Source organism: Zingiber officinale, chromosome 3B (assembly GCF_018446385.1).
Source record: "Zingiber officinale cultivar Zhangliang chromosome 3B, Zo_v1.1, whole genome shotgun sequence".
NCBI lineage: Eukaryota > Viridiplantae > Streptophyta > Magnoliopsida > Zingiberales > Zingiberaceae > Zingiber > Zingiber officinale.
Window position 1 is genome coordinate 97690198 of NC_055991.1, and position 14355 is coordinate 97704552.

The 14355-nt window shown below is 35.9% G+C and overlaps 3 protein-coding genes and 1 long non-coding RNA gene across 4 annotated transcripts in view; 2 read left to right on the forward strand and 2 right to left on the reverse strand.

Moving 5' to 3' along the window:
- The first annotated feature begins 4724 nt into the window (after nucleotides 1-4724).
- On the forward strand, nucleotides 4725-5021 carry LOC121968461. The gene is made up of 2 exons (XR_006108156.1): nucleotides 4725-4873; nucleotides 4974-5021. It is a non-coding gene; the product is annotated as an uncharacterized LOC121968461 (long non-coding RNA).
- A 1079-nt stretch (nucleotides 5022-6100) lies between these two features.
- Nucleotides 6101-8426, reverse strand: LOC121967151 (probable DNA-directed RNA polymerase III subunit RPC6). The gene is made up of 2 exons (XM_042517202.1): nucleotides 7913-8426; nucleotides 6101-6979 (listed from the first exon to the last, which is right to left on the reverse strand). The coding sequence occupies exon 2, from the start codon at nucleotides 6952-6954 to the stop codon at nucleotides 6256-6258; it is 699 nt and encodes a 232-aa protein (XP_042373136.1). The 5' UTR covers nucleotides 6955-6979; nucleotides 7913-8426; the 3' UTR covers nucleotides 6101-6255.
- Nucleotides 7913-8761, reverse strand: LOC122055051 (putative uncharacterized protein ENSP00000383309). Its single transcript, XM_042616451.1, has 2 exons — nucleotides 8609-8761; nucleotides 7913-8548 (listed from the first exon to the last, which is right to left on the reverse strand). Exons 1-2 carry the CDS (start codon nucleotides 8759-8761, stop codon nucleotides 7913-7915), a joined length of 789 nt encoding a protein of 262 aa, XP_042472385.1.
- LOC121967152 (inositol phosphorylceramide glucuronosyltransferase 1-like) overlaps nucleotides 8564-14355 on the forward strand; it is a 28841-nt gene continuing 23049 nt past the window's right edge. Inside the window, exons 1-5 of the mRNA XM_042517203.1 lie at nucleotides 8564-8802; nucleotides 8903-9137; nucleotides 11617-11737; nucleotides 11829-12014; nucleotides 12895-13058. Of these exons, the coding sequence (XP_042373137.1) occupies nucleotides 8904-9137; nucleotides 11617-11737; nucleotides 11829-12014; nucleotides 12895-13058 (705 nt within the window). The 5' untranslated portion in view covers nucleotides 8564-8802; nucleotide 8903. The remainder of the gene's footprint in view (nucleotides 8803-8902; nucleotides 9138-11616; nucleotides 11738-11828; nucleotides 12015-12894; nucleotides 13059-14355) is intronic.

The window sequence follows — 14355 nt, forward strand, 5'->3', positions numbered from 1 at the left end:
TTAGCCGAGCTAATTAACTGCTATTATATGTCAAATTTGAATCTGGACATGGTAAAAGAAAAATAATAGTTTTATAAATATAAAAACAATGATTTTGTAAATAGATTTTATTTATTTTTTTATTTTAAAAAGACAACGCTTTTAAAGTATGGTAAAAGTGTTGTCTTTGCAAAAAACAGCAATGCTTTTAAAGCGTTGTAATAATGTTGTTTTTTCAAAAAAATGACAATGCTTTTAAAGCGTTGTCTTTGTTACAAACGACAATGCTTTTAAAGAGTTGTCGTTGAGCTGACTTTTAACAACAGTGCTTTTAACAACGTTTTTTCAAGCACATAGACAATGCTTTTAAAGCGTTGTTTATTAGTTTTTTTCTTGTAGTGCTAGATACTACACGTCCTGTCTGTCCACTAGACTAGATAGTGGTAACGTGAGTTCGTCCGCAGATAGTGACATTTATACACTCTGACTGCCCACTAGACCAGATAGTGGTAGCATGATTCTGTCCGTAGTCAGTAGCTGAGGAGCTAGATAGCTATCTCATTCTGTCTGCCCACTAGACTAGATAGTGGTAGCATAAGTTTGCTCACAGACAGTGACCCTGACTGCTCACTAGACCAGATAGTGGTAGTATGAGTTTGCACGCAGTCAGGACTTGATATATGTGTTATATGTTTGTTATGTGTTTGCTTTATGCAAGTGATTTATTGGTTATACCTGGTGGAGTAGGTTAGTGATGTGTTATGGTTTGTTTAGTAGATGATTTTATATCAGTACTCTTACTTTTGTAGTAAGTATTTTACCTGAAACAACATCCTTTTATTTCCTTATAGTAGTATCATGTAATATTTTCTTATAACCACCAAGTGTTTTGTACTTACTACCTTTTATTTTTATTTGATCTCCAGGAAAGCATATAGAAGATATGTTGTGTCACTCAGATGTCCTGGCTGTCAATCCCACTCAAGTTGGATTCATCCTTTGCGAGTCGTTTGATTTATTACACACAGACACATCAATTGTTATGAGTTGTAATTTTATATTGCATTGATATTTATTTTACTTGACCTGAGTTCGATATCGTATTTTCTATATTGTCACTAAAGGGTACCGTCTGATTTGGTGGATAAGTACCCTCGAGGCGTAACACATGTTCGAATTCTTTGTGTTGTTTTCGTTTCTTTTTCTATTTTATTCCTCTATGCATTTTGATTTTAAAATGAAAAAGATAGATTTTTTTTAAACACATGTGATTCACCCCCTCTCATGTGTGCACCCATCCTACAAAAACCTTTAACTATATAACATGAGTTTAGCAACAGTTGAAAAATACATAATGGTTATCTAGGGATGTGAGATTCATTGTAATTTAGCCATTACTTTATTTATATGAGAAAAAGTATATCTTCACTTACTTAGGGCATCTCCAATGGAAGATTTTTAAAGAAGTTTATAAATAAAAAAACTAAAGAAAAAACTCTAACTACTATAGTTGTAGTTTAAAAGCAGTAGTGAAATATCAAGCATGCTCTTTTATCTTAAAATTAACAATATGAGTGAGACCAGTAATTATGATATAAAAAAATTGATAATGTAAGGGTCCACAAAAAAGTTATAAGGAATTTTTTTTATTATGGAAAGAGTGATATATATTTTTATATTTTTGATGTAGCATTGAAGTGACATATTGGAGAATACAAAAAACTCATATAGAGTATTAACTATTGAAGATACCCTTATTCTCGAAACTACATTGCTGCTTGACTTTTGAATATAGATATGCTAAAAAAAAAAATGAGCCAATGTCATAATTCAACAGTTAGATACAATATCTATTTATGAAAGAAATTAACTAGTTAATCAAAACTTATATCAAGTAGACAAATAAATACCTTTATCTAAGTAATAAGAGGATAGGACTAAGAGTCTTTGATGCAAAAACATCCTCAAATATTCAGAGTTGAGGAGTCATATATTTGTATATTGTCTTAATCCAATTATAACTTCATAGATTTTCAAAATTATTGACAATATCTATAAGACCTAAAGTTATCTTATATAACCCCCAAGAGTTTGGTGTGGTGGTAAGAGACAAGGTACATTTCCCAAGTAATCAGAGTTCAATTCCCACGCAGGGCACACTTACAACAATTGAACTACTGGTAAAGCTGGAGCTCAATGACAGGAGTCACGTCACTTTTAATTTATTTAGTGAGAATAATGTGAGGTCAAACTGTCTATCCTAGGATTAATAGGATCTAATTTTTGTATGTCTCTATTTGAGATTCCAAACAATAATGCTATATCTTTCATTGTGAAGGATAAATTCCAAACAATAATGCTATATCTTTCATTGTGAAGGATAAAGACATGTTGCAGAATTTAAATGTCTTTACTTTTGAATCTCAATTCTCAAAAATGTTAATTAGTAATCTCTTAAGTTGTGAAATTTTTGGTATAATGAGGAATGGCACAAAGGAGCTACTATTTATAACTTGAATGTGTTTTCATCGAGATATACTATTGAATAACCCTTTCCCTATGTGGAAGTTTTAGAAAGAAAATCCTATAAAATATCATAATTTGCTCATCAATGAAATTTTTTTCTCCAAAGTTGATAATTGTATCTTTCGTGTAGATACAATTTTTTGAATTTCCTATAATAGAATAAAACAATCAAACTTTGTAAAATTCAATCAAATTACTTTCGTAAAACTAAGTTAAACTAAGTTTAGTCATTACCACTATCAAAAACTTAACTAAACAATGAGACAATTATAAAAATGCAAAAATATGTATGGTGAAAAAATAAGTAACATAAACCTAAAAAACAATACCTTTGAAGATGATTGTAAGTTGAAATCTTTTAATCGACATTGTCCCAAAAAGTGAATTTATAGGTGAAAGAAAAGTCAAAAACTAGATTAAAGTTTAGTGAGAAGGAGTTTGGTTGGAGGGAGATTACAGTTTCAATTCTTATAGTGTAGAGGTCAGGATGAGGAGCTTTGGGTGAAGAAGAGAAGAGGGTTACAACTTCTCACTGGAGCTTCAAATTGCGTTGGGACAACACCGCACCTCAAAGTTGTCGGGAGTTGCTAAGGGAAAACAAGAGAGAAGGTGATTATTCAGAAGCTTTGATCGATCGATAATACATGATTTTAGGTCGGACATTGATCACAAAAACTCAATGGGATGGAGGGAAACTCATCGGGACAGAGATATTAGGGTTTTTAGAATAACTTGAAGCGAGAAATGGTTTCGGTGGCATCAAGAAATGGGGTTTTGGGAAAAGTAAAAGTGCCTCATGATTTTTTTGGTTTTGATGAGTACACGATATTGGTGCAATCAACCTCTAGGGTTTCGATGTTTGACAATATAATCAAGGGTTGATCCAAACAGGACTTGATGTTTGGTAGAGAGAAGTCTAGTCAGGACTAGATGACTAGTAAAGATAAGTCCTAACGAAAGGTTAGGCAAAGTAAAAGTCCCGATGAGTGAAATCGGACCTTAATAAGTGAAGCTATTAAACTCTTCATAACATAAAACTTATATCATTGTTAATATTTATCTTTTGTTTAAATTCATTCTTTTTCAGTCTCATTTATCATGGATTATGACTACAGCTAATCATTTTCGATTAGCAGTATTTTTATTTTATTACCTTATTATTAATGAAAAAATATTAAAAATTTTATCATTGAACTACTGCAAGTATTTTTTTTTTTCAATATTTGTTTTAACATTTTGTTGTTGAACTTTAATTATTAATTTTTTATTATTTTTTAAAAACTTACTATTTTTATAATAATTGAAGTTTTTGCAATTTTGTATTAAGTTTAATGAGTAAAATTATATTTTTGATGAAAACTTCACCTCTTTCTTCTCTTCTTTTTGATATTTGCAAAATCACTTTAGGTAATGTCCCTTACCCTTGTACCTTTAAAAATTGATTTAGTTTCTGCCTTATGTCATTATGTGGCCACCACATGGCTGTCATGTGGATCTGAAATTTAATTGACTTACTTTTACTTTAAGCTTGGGAGATAAACTGAAAATGCTTCATAAACTCTAGCTAGGAGGAAAATGACAATTTTGAAAAGTTGGAGGTCAATTTACAAAAACAGATCAAGCATGAGAGGAATGTGAAAATATATATCTGCTTTTCATTGTCTTCCTGCTCCATGATCACATTTTCCTTCTTTTTCTGTATTAGGGTATTACAATGATTATTTGGCTTGTGGTATTCAACAAGTGCTTAATCATATGACTGTCAATAACTCGGGCATTCTATGGTGTACAAGTGTACAGAGTTAGTTCACTGTTGGTGTGATTGACTTAGCATTTAATAAGGTGTGCCGGACACCATTTCTTTTCCATGCGAGTTCCATTGGATAAAGGATTTCTACCATATACTAAGACCTCATGTTAGTGGGAGTTTCGTGTGTTGGGCCTTATCTTTTTTTTTTCTTTGGAACAATGTTCTTCACAATTCCATTTCCTTAAATTGGATAAGCATGATCCTAGTTGATCCAGCATGATATGATTTGCAACTCCACAAGCTGCCAAATATTCACTGGAATTGTATCAAATAGTGAAACAAAGGAGCAAATTAATGCTTGGACCAGCACTCAGCATTTGTTGGACATTGCCTAATAGTTCATCGATGCAAATTACGAGCTGCTTCTCTTTCTATGACTCTTGACTCTTTGCGCTAAATATCATATTGTTTGAGAGACTTGCTTATATGTCTTGCATGCTTTCTTAGGAAATAGATTACACTAAAGAAGCAGCAAATGCTGAAAAATTTTCTAAAAACTTCAAGGACATGGATTACGTGAAGGTGCCTAATATATACTGGGAATACACCACGCCGCAGGTTCATATCGTACTTCCTAATTTCTTTGAGCACATTAAATTTCATAGAGGCCTATTAAGTTGGTTTTGTCAATCAAACAATATATGTAATTCTGTTGCAGGTACTCACAATGGAATATGTTCCAGGAATAAAGATAAACCGGATAAGGCAATTAGATCAGTTAGGTGTTGATAGGAAAAGGTACTGCAAACTGATTGTTTTCAGAAGTATAGAATCTTGTTTCAGTATTATCTTAGAATTCATTGGTGCATACTTGGGCATGAATTTAACAGTTGAGCTAATTACATGTTTACTTTCATAGGACATCAGGAAAAGATGGGACAGACAGTCAAGTGCATTCCCCAACTTGTTCAGACAAGCTGGTCGAGTGGAAAAATTGGCTCAAATAATTGAAAAATTGGTAACCATAATGTTTTGATATTGCATTTTTATATCTCGTTGCCTCATGTTAATTCTCATTTTTATATCTCGCTGTGTCTGGGCTTACACTGAAATCCCAATGTGCCAATGACAGGCTATTGCAGCGGGAAGCTTAGTAAACCTTGCGACAATGTTGCATTTCAATTGCCTTCGGGTATTAGCTTTGATCACTCCAACTTTTACAAGCGACTTTGCTGATTTATTTTCTTCCATCCTTCTAAACAAGTTTCTGAATGCAGATGCCTGCTACAGCAGCATACATTCTGCGTGCCTTCTTCGGATTGCAAGTCCTTGTAGGCGTTCTCAAAATAAAGAAACTGGACCAACAAGAGAGATTGATAACCGGCACGGCTTGACCTATGAGTTTCTTCCTTGTGGCAAGTTGTTGTCACACTCTCATCGATTCTCTTTTCAAATCTAATTTCCTCATCCATTTTGTATCATAGAAACTGCATCTTAGTAACAAGCAAATTTGTAAATGGTGCATTATAATTGTAAATATAACATTGTAGCTCTTATTCTTATAGAGTTGAAAGATTTGCTCGAGTCCTGTAGAATTGCCTAGGTTAGTTACTGTCACTCTTTTTTATCAATTGACTCGACCAAACAGATCATGAAGATTGATCATTGCTCAACTTCGACGCACAAAATAGTGCCATTCTCAGAGTCTTCAACATCCATTTTACCAGACGATCATCGGGGACCAATCCATCACAGTTCGTTCAGATGGCCCCATCAAACCATGTGAATGAGAGGACTTACCTTCTTGATTTGTGCTCACTTTTTCTTCCATTGATTGATCATAACTGACAAGAAGATCTTAACTTGTTGCAAAATAAACGATAATTACAAGCTAAGTTAATATCTAGTTGGCAAATAGAACAAAAAAAAAAAATCCTCAGCTGCTGCTTTCTGGAGTCATTGCGACCCTAAGGAAAGGAAGTTTGAATGACAGGGAACATCTAGAAGTCCAGATTGAGCCATTTATTGTAGTACACACATGTCTTGGGCGATATAACCCCATCAGGTGTGCATTCGCTTATTCTCGGGCACACTCCGCAAGGAACTGAAGCCAAGTAACCAGCTTCAGTTCCCACTTTTCCCCTTGAGATCCTATAGCAAGTCTTACCTGATGGCACACGCGCAAATTCTCCTGCTCCCTTGCTCCTAAATTCCTCAATCTCTTTGTCGAGAACCAATGTACGAACGATCTCAAGCAACTGCTGCATGCTACATGGCACGTTCAGCACTCTTGAGGCCTCTATGGACCTTGATATTTCTTCCATTGTTGTGACTTTGTGCTCCGCAATGTACCTCAAGCAAACTCTCTTCAAAGCATTGATGAGCTCCGTATCGAGTTTTCCATCGGTGTACCATGAACCACCAGATATTTCCCTTGATGGTTCAAACTCCACAGCCATGAACATCTTTTTAGCTCTGTTGTGAACATTGACGACATCTTTTATAAGGTTTTTGTTCTGCAGTGACTTGAGGGCCTTGGTGACAACAGTGTTAGGAAGACCTGTTTCTCTTTTGATGTCCGCTGTCCAAATCCCCATGCTTTGTTTGCTCTTGATCGATGTGTAGATTTTTTGTTCAGCTTCCGGGAGTGGTGGAGGTTTAGATTTGGAGTCAGGATGTGGCCTCTTCTGTGGTAACATTGGAAGCTGACTCTTCGAAACTAATCTACATTTACATTCACAAAAAAAAAAATCAGAGAATGCAAACAAGTAATAATTCTAGCAGAACAAAATGTAATTGTTTTTGTTATCTATTTGCCTACTGCATTCCATAATTAGTAACATTCAGTCGACTCAACGTTTCTCATTAGAGCCAAAACAAAATTCTTTAAAGTGAAAATATCGAACAGAATAAAATTGATGAGACCAAAAGTAAATAACCCTAGTGTTTTTCAAACTATATACCATAGAAAACTCTTTCTAATGATATTGAGAAAATCTTTGAAGCTATTCATAGAATAGATGGAGCACAAGTTGTACATGACGACAAAGTGGTTTTTTAGTCGGTCTTCAGGAAAAGAAATCCAGGGCAGAATTCGGTCTTACACAGTTAAGTAGAAGACACTGCAGTAAAGGTATATAACAAAGAGGAAGTCATCGGTACAATACAAGATGTGATTGAATGTTGAAATAAGCAATACAGTTAAGCCGTTTGTGTGAAGGATTAGGAGTTGTCTCAAAGGTACAATTTCTAGCAGGTATAGTCATGATTAAAAACATAGCCTAATTGTTTTATTACAATAAGAAAGTTATGTAACAATTTAAATGTGATTGTTGAATTAGGATACCAAATGATTCACTAAGTTGTAAGCTATAGTTTCATCTCCGTTAGAAAGGGAGAAAACAGAAAAATGCAATGAATGGTGCCTTGAAGAAGAGACAACCAGTTACGGACCTTGTCGTCCTCAATTTTCCAACAATTTCCAACAGAAAAAATTTAAGATCTTTTCATTTCTTAGTTGCACAAAAATTTCTCAGTTGCACAAAAAAGATTAAAGGGACATCTAACACCATCAGGAGGAATCAGAAACCGGGAGATCAAATGAAAAAAGGAATCGAAATTGTAGCAATAAATGAGAAAATTTTCAACCACGATTACCTAATTACACTGGTGAAATGGCAGAAGCAACAACCTAAAAGGTTCTCGCTTTCTTCCACACGGTGCCAGGGAGGGAGGCCGCTGGAGGTTGCTAGAGGTCGCGAGAGGGAGGTCGCGGGAGGGGGCTGCTGGAGATGTCGGGAGGAGGGAGGCCGCGGAGGGCGCGAGAGGGAGGTCGCGGGAGGGGGCCGCTGGAGATCGCGGGAGGAGGGAGGCCGCGGAGGTCGCTGGAGGGCGCTGGAGGGAGGTCGCAGGAGGGGGCCGCTGGAGGTCGTGGGAGGTCGCTGGAGGCCGCGGGAGGGAGGTCGCGGGAGGGGGCCGCTGGAGGTCGTGGGAAGGAGGTCGGGGGCGGACGCTGGAGGCCACGGGAGGGAGGCGATGCCGGCGGGAGGTCGCTGGAGGGAGATGACGTTGGAGGGAGGCCGCAGGCGACGCTGGAGGTTGGGGGAGAGGAGGTGACGCTAGGGCTTCTGTGCGTGGGCGCGTGCAAGCGTTTTGCACGTGAGAGGGATCGTATACTACATATGAACGTGAGAGGGATCGTATATAACATATGTGGTCCAGGGAGAGACCAGGATAAGTGGTCCAGAAGATCTGATCCCGGATGATTCGGTGGCGTGCATCAAGCAAGAACGACTAAAAACAGGAAAAAAAAGCCGTCCAGGTTCAGATCTGTCTTCCCATCGATGAACGAACGGATGTGAGTCTCGGGCAGCATCCGTTCCATCGCGTCCTCCTCCTGGGCCTCCGGCTTCTGCCTTCCGACAGCCCGTCCGTTCCCCAAGCTTCCACCGTCTGTGATTTCCTTCCGCTGCTTGCCGCTAAGGAACTCCCCGCTGCTGCCGCCATCGATTTTGTGTTCCTTAGTCAACCTCTCCCTTGCTGTTCGGGTGAACAAAATTTCCCTCTTTCTTCTCACTACTGATTTGCCAGAGTCGATTTTAGTACTTGATCTGATTTGATCTTTTCCCTTTGCTTGCTACTTACTAGGATGAAGTCGTTGGTGTCGAGGTTAGGTTTCTGGGTCGTAGTTTTGGCGATTCTCAGTGCTGTGAATTGCGGGCAATCCAAGACTGACGACGCTTATGTCACCCTCCTCTACGGGGACGAATTTCTCCTCGGAGTTCGTGTTCTTGGAAAGTCGATCAGGGATACAGGATCCACAAAAGACATGGTTGCTCTTGTCTCAGACGGCGTCTCCGACTATGCTGAGAAGCTACTCCGTGTAAGTTTTCCCTAATTTTCTTCCTTGCTGAGATGATTTAGGTTCAAATTTTGTAGCTACCGTCTCAAAGAGATTTGCGTTCTTCTCTGCTGCAAGTGATTTATCGGGAAGGCTTTGCAAGATGTACTTTTGACTATTGGAATGTGATAATTTTCGAAGATTCTGAGTGTATATATTATTATCATAATTAACATTAGGCAATTCTATATTAGTGTGTTTCATTCATGAACTAGATTAGTATGTCTCATTTGTCTAGTGGCAAAAGGTGAAGCCATCACCTTAGCGTCCCCGCAGCTCCTCCACGACGACCCCACACACCGGAAGGGGTAAATCATGGGGGCTTATTCAGCCTTAGACCTTCCTTTACTCATTATTTCCAAAACTCCTCTTCAAACTGGAGTGTTGATGTCTATCATGCTTAACTTGCCATATAATAACATAACTTACCAAGTGACTTTGTAAAATATCAAATTGGAGGGTAGGTGTCTATCATGCCTAACTTGTGATTTAATAACATAATTCAGGTCCTACTAAGTGACTTTGTAAAATATAATTAATCTATTCTTCAAAGAAGTGTATGACATGTTGATATACTTGGACATAGTAACCTTTCAAATGAAATGGCAATTAACAGCACCATATACTGGAGTGCTTGGAATGTGATTAATAGCTTGATTGTTGCTACACATATTTGTTTTTTAAGTATGTGAAAACTCAAGATGTGCTAATAAGGACGTGATCCACATCATCTCACAAGTTCTCATAGCTTTATAATTTTTTTTAGCATCAGAGTGGGCTACAATTCTTTGTTATTGCTCTTTTACATAAGTAAGTTATTTTCATCAGAATGTAAAACTATAAAGTGGACTCCTATAGTCCTATTAATTGTTGATCTGACATATCAAAATCATAGAATGTTTCAATATTGAAATGCAAGATGTCCATTTATCTTAGTGAGGAAATCTTGTTGAGGATCCTCAATATTATGAAGCTTCTCTATGCAAGAAAAAAATTGCTCCTTTATCCTGGGAAAATAATGAGCATAAAGTGCAAAGAGAAAAAGCGATCACAGTGAGAGAGAGGCATAAGAAGAAGAGTGCCTATGCCCATGACCACAACAAGTAGAATTGTATTGCTCAAAACATACACCAATTAGGCATGCACAATATGGTAGCACCCTCTCCTATTATAGACCAAGGAGTTAGTGATAGTTAGTGATGCTGTCAATCGAATCTGCAATTATTGTATCTGGTAGAAGTAACTTTAATCTACATCTTCCAAAAGTTGAAATCTCTATTGTCAAATTTATTTATTTTTAACCTTCTTTTACTGCCATTAGACCCACTGGGAGATACTTAGGCCATTAAAAGGAACTCCTAAATTGGATGATACTTGGTTCATAGAAGATGAACTTTGTTAGATAGTAACATAATATTCTTTGAAATCCAACAAAAATAAAAAAGCCAAAGTTAGCTTCCTTAAGTGTGCCTCTTGACCATCCACTCGTACACCTATACACGACATTGGAAGCTTGATCAAGATTTGAAGTCTTCTTAGTTGATGGAGTTAAGTTGAGATCTTTTTGGTGAGGGAGAATAATGCAATACTTAGTATTTTTTTTTTGTAATTAGATTTGAAGTGGTAAAATATTAATTTTGATTACTTTGGTTTTAAGAGAAAATTGTTGTAACAGTATAGGTTGTTTATTACTAAGTTCATCCAAGTTATTTTAGGAGAAGAATATTTAGTGTCCAGTTTTAGGTGAAGGGGCCATGGCTGGCATTTATAAAAGAAGACTTAATCTCTCTTACCCATTCATCTTTTGGTTTAATAAATTCTTTTTGTGACTTTTGATTGTCCCTTTTGCTGCATGACAACAATACTATATTTTCTGTTCCACCTAGCAAGTGAAATCATGGTTGATCAGTTCCTGCTGATTTCTGACGGTTTCACCGAATATGTACTGATAGGATGCTATTCTTTATCATTGTTAATGTGTTAACTTATGGAATATGAAAAAATGCATACATTGAGATATATACTAAATAGTATTGGTTAGAATTTAGTTAATTACAACACAGATGTCAGTTAAATCTTGGCAATGAGAAGATGGGTCCATGTTAAGTCTTAATTTACCTGTGCCATATTGCATACGCTACAAATCTAATTGGTGAAAACCAAAGATTTTTAATTAAAGTTTTTTGTCAAAGTTGCCAAGGGAACATAATGATTTTGCATGTGATCATGCTGAGAGCTTGAAAAAAATTTGTCACTATACATAGCTGGTCAAAATTCTCCTTCTGTGGTTGATATTGGTAATTTGTCAATGGTTAATTTTTTGTTGTTGAATTTGTATATCTTGTGGCCGGGATTCTTTATTATGATTCAATAATTACTATCATATATCTGCATCTTTTCTCCCTTTTAATTTGTTGGATTTGTGTTGGGTGCTCACTTATCATTTTTAGATTAAATGTAGGCTGATGGTTGGATTGTTCAGCATATAAGTTTATTGGCTAATCCAAATAGTGTGAGGCCGAAGAGGTTTTGGGGAGTGTACACAAAACTTAAGATATTCAATATGACAAACTATAGAAAAGGTAATTTTTTTAACTATCTTATAAACTGTTCGTTGCTTTTCATCCATTTCCCTTAAAGTGGATTTATTAAGCTAATCTTATTCTTTTCCAGTTGTTTATCTTGATGCTGATACAATTGTGATAAAGAGTATTGACGATCTATTCAAGTGTAGAAAGTTTTGTGCAAACTTGAAACATTCTGAAAGATTAAACTCTGGTGTGATGGTTGTGGAGCCTTCTGAATCCATTTTCACAGATATGATGAGCAAAGTAACTACTTTATATTCATATACTGGAGGTTAATTTCTACACTAATTTCTTTTACAACTTTTAAATTTTAGAGCGATGTTAACAATAAATGAATATTTAGCTTCTATAGAAGGTTTTTAACCATGTAATATTGCACGTTTTTGATTGAGCTTGAAAATATAAATTCAAGAATGACTAGAAATCTCAAGCATCTAGTTATATTTTTTTGGGCAAAAATCAAAAGGGCGCCCCTAATTATCAGAATCGTTAAAAGGGGCGCCACTTTTTTTTTTTTTAAATAATAATAAAGAAAATAAATAGAAAGGGTGCCCTACCATATTTCTCATATTGAAGTTACCCTTATTCACAACCACTATGTAGCTGCCACAACTTGTAAAATAAATTAATTCAACTTATTCAAAAAAATCTATACATAGATTTTATATATAAAAAAATACTAACTTGGTCAAAATTGCTCAAACTTGATCAAAATTGCTTCAACATGGTCAAATTCACCATAAATCTGTTGGAACAACGATTAATCAGCTAGTATTGTTGTAGTAGCCAAGTTGGTACAACATTTTTATAGTGAATTTGATCATATTCAAATGATTTTGATCAAGTTTGAGTATTTTTAACAAAGTTGGTAATAATTCTTGTTATCTAAAAGTGCTCTATGTATATATTTTTGATCAAGTAGCTATGTCATGGCTGCTACACATTGTAGCATCTACACCAAAGTTGCTACAACAATATGAATAAGGATAACTTTGGTATGTGAAATATGGTGGCATGCCCTTTTGTCTTTTTTTTTTTGAAAATGGGGCGCCCTTTTGACGATTTTGATAATAGGGGCATCCTTTTGATTTTTGCCCTATTTTTTTCTTCCGAATCTTGTCATCTCAATAATTTTTCTTAAATTTCTGCAGGAGATCAAGGTTTTCTGAATACATATTATTCTGACTTCCCCAATGCACATCTTTTTGAGCCAGATTTGTCAAATGATGCCATGAAAACTAGACCTGTACCTGAAATGGAAAGGTTATCAACCCTCTATAATGCAGATGTTGGTCTTTACATGCTGGCAAATAAGGTGAGTTACTAGTACAAATGAAACTAATTGTACAAATTTACATTCTTGCATGCTTTTATCACGGGTTCGAATCCTAGAAACAACCTCTTGCAAAAAACAGCGTAAGGCTACGTACAATGGATCCTTCCCCGGGACCCTGCATGGCGGGAGCTTCGTGCACCAGACTACCCCTTTTTTACATTCTTGCATGCTTTTATCACCACTACATTCCATAAAGTTGTCTTCTACTATTATTATCTTGAGAGAATGAAGAAAGGTTACTTGTTTTTCTTAGGTTACACACACTTGTAGTGATGTTTTTTCACTTCCTAATTAGTCTCCCCTTATCCTTATTGATTTAGGTATCTTTTGCTACCTTTATTACCTAGCATCAAGTAACTAATATCTCAACTGATGTGATAGCGATAAATATATTCCTACATGGTGTCTTTAGTTGGAAGGTTATAATATTAATGCCTTTTATATCTGGACATGCCCTTCTTTGACCATTGTCTTGAAGGTATTGAAGATTTCCTTGATGTTTCTTATTGATATGGTGAGCTTCGGTCACTCCTAGGTTACTTCCATGGTCCAAAATGATTTGGGGTCATTGCCAATCTTGTTGGTAATGCAACAATTGATGGTTTTGAATTCTCTGTGTTGGGTTCAACAATATATAGGATTGTGCAGAAATAAACTACATTCTCTTCTTAATTCATAGTCTTAAAGGTATTGAAGCTTTCCAAGATGCTTTCTAACAGATATGTTGTGCACCGAGCACACTTAGGTTACTTTCGTAGTCTAGGAGCCATTGCCAATCTTGTTGGTAATGAAGCAATTGATGGTTATGGATTTCCCATGTTGGGTCATGGTTGTGTCTAACATATCCAACTATTCCAAGTGTCAAACAAAATCTATTTTTGGACTTTTGAGTGGTTTTTAGCATGATTTTGCGTGGGGATAATTAAGTTTGCAAATTATCACCCTAATGGAGCATTTTGAAGAATAGGAGATACCTACGGTGTGTTTGGAGTTTGTGAGACCTTATTGTTTTAGAGAAGAGGGGGTTCTTCTCGTAGAGCCTTTTCATGCTTGGGGAAATCTAGGAGTGAGGTTTTCCACTTTACTATATTTCAATAGTTAAGGGAGGGTACGAAAGTTATTTTCATTTTTTAATTGCATTTTTTACTTATATATTATAGGCTTTGAATCTATTTGATAACTATGGGTTAACTTTGTTAAATGGCTCAACATCTTATTCCTTGCATTGGAAAAACTTTGTTAAATGGCTCTTGATTTTTTTTTGGTGCTTTTCTAC

Coding starts and splice junctions, on each gene's coding strand:
- LOC122055051 (XM_042616451.1), bottom strand. CDS start 8,761: ATGGCGGCAGCAGCGGGGAGTTCCTTAGCGGCAAGCAGCGGAAGGAAA. Junction 8,549..8,608: donor GCTGCCCGAGACTCACATCC/GTTCGTTCATCG, acceptor TCCTGTTTTTAG/TCGTTCTTGCTTGATGCACG.
- LOC121967151 (XM_042517202.1), bottom strand. CDS start 6,954: ATGTTACCACAGAAGAGGCCACATCCTGACTCCAAATCTAAACCTCCA.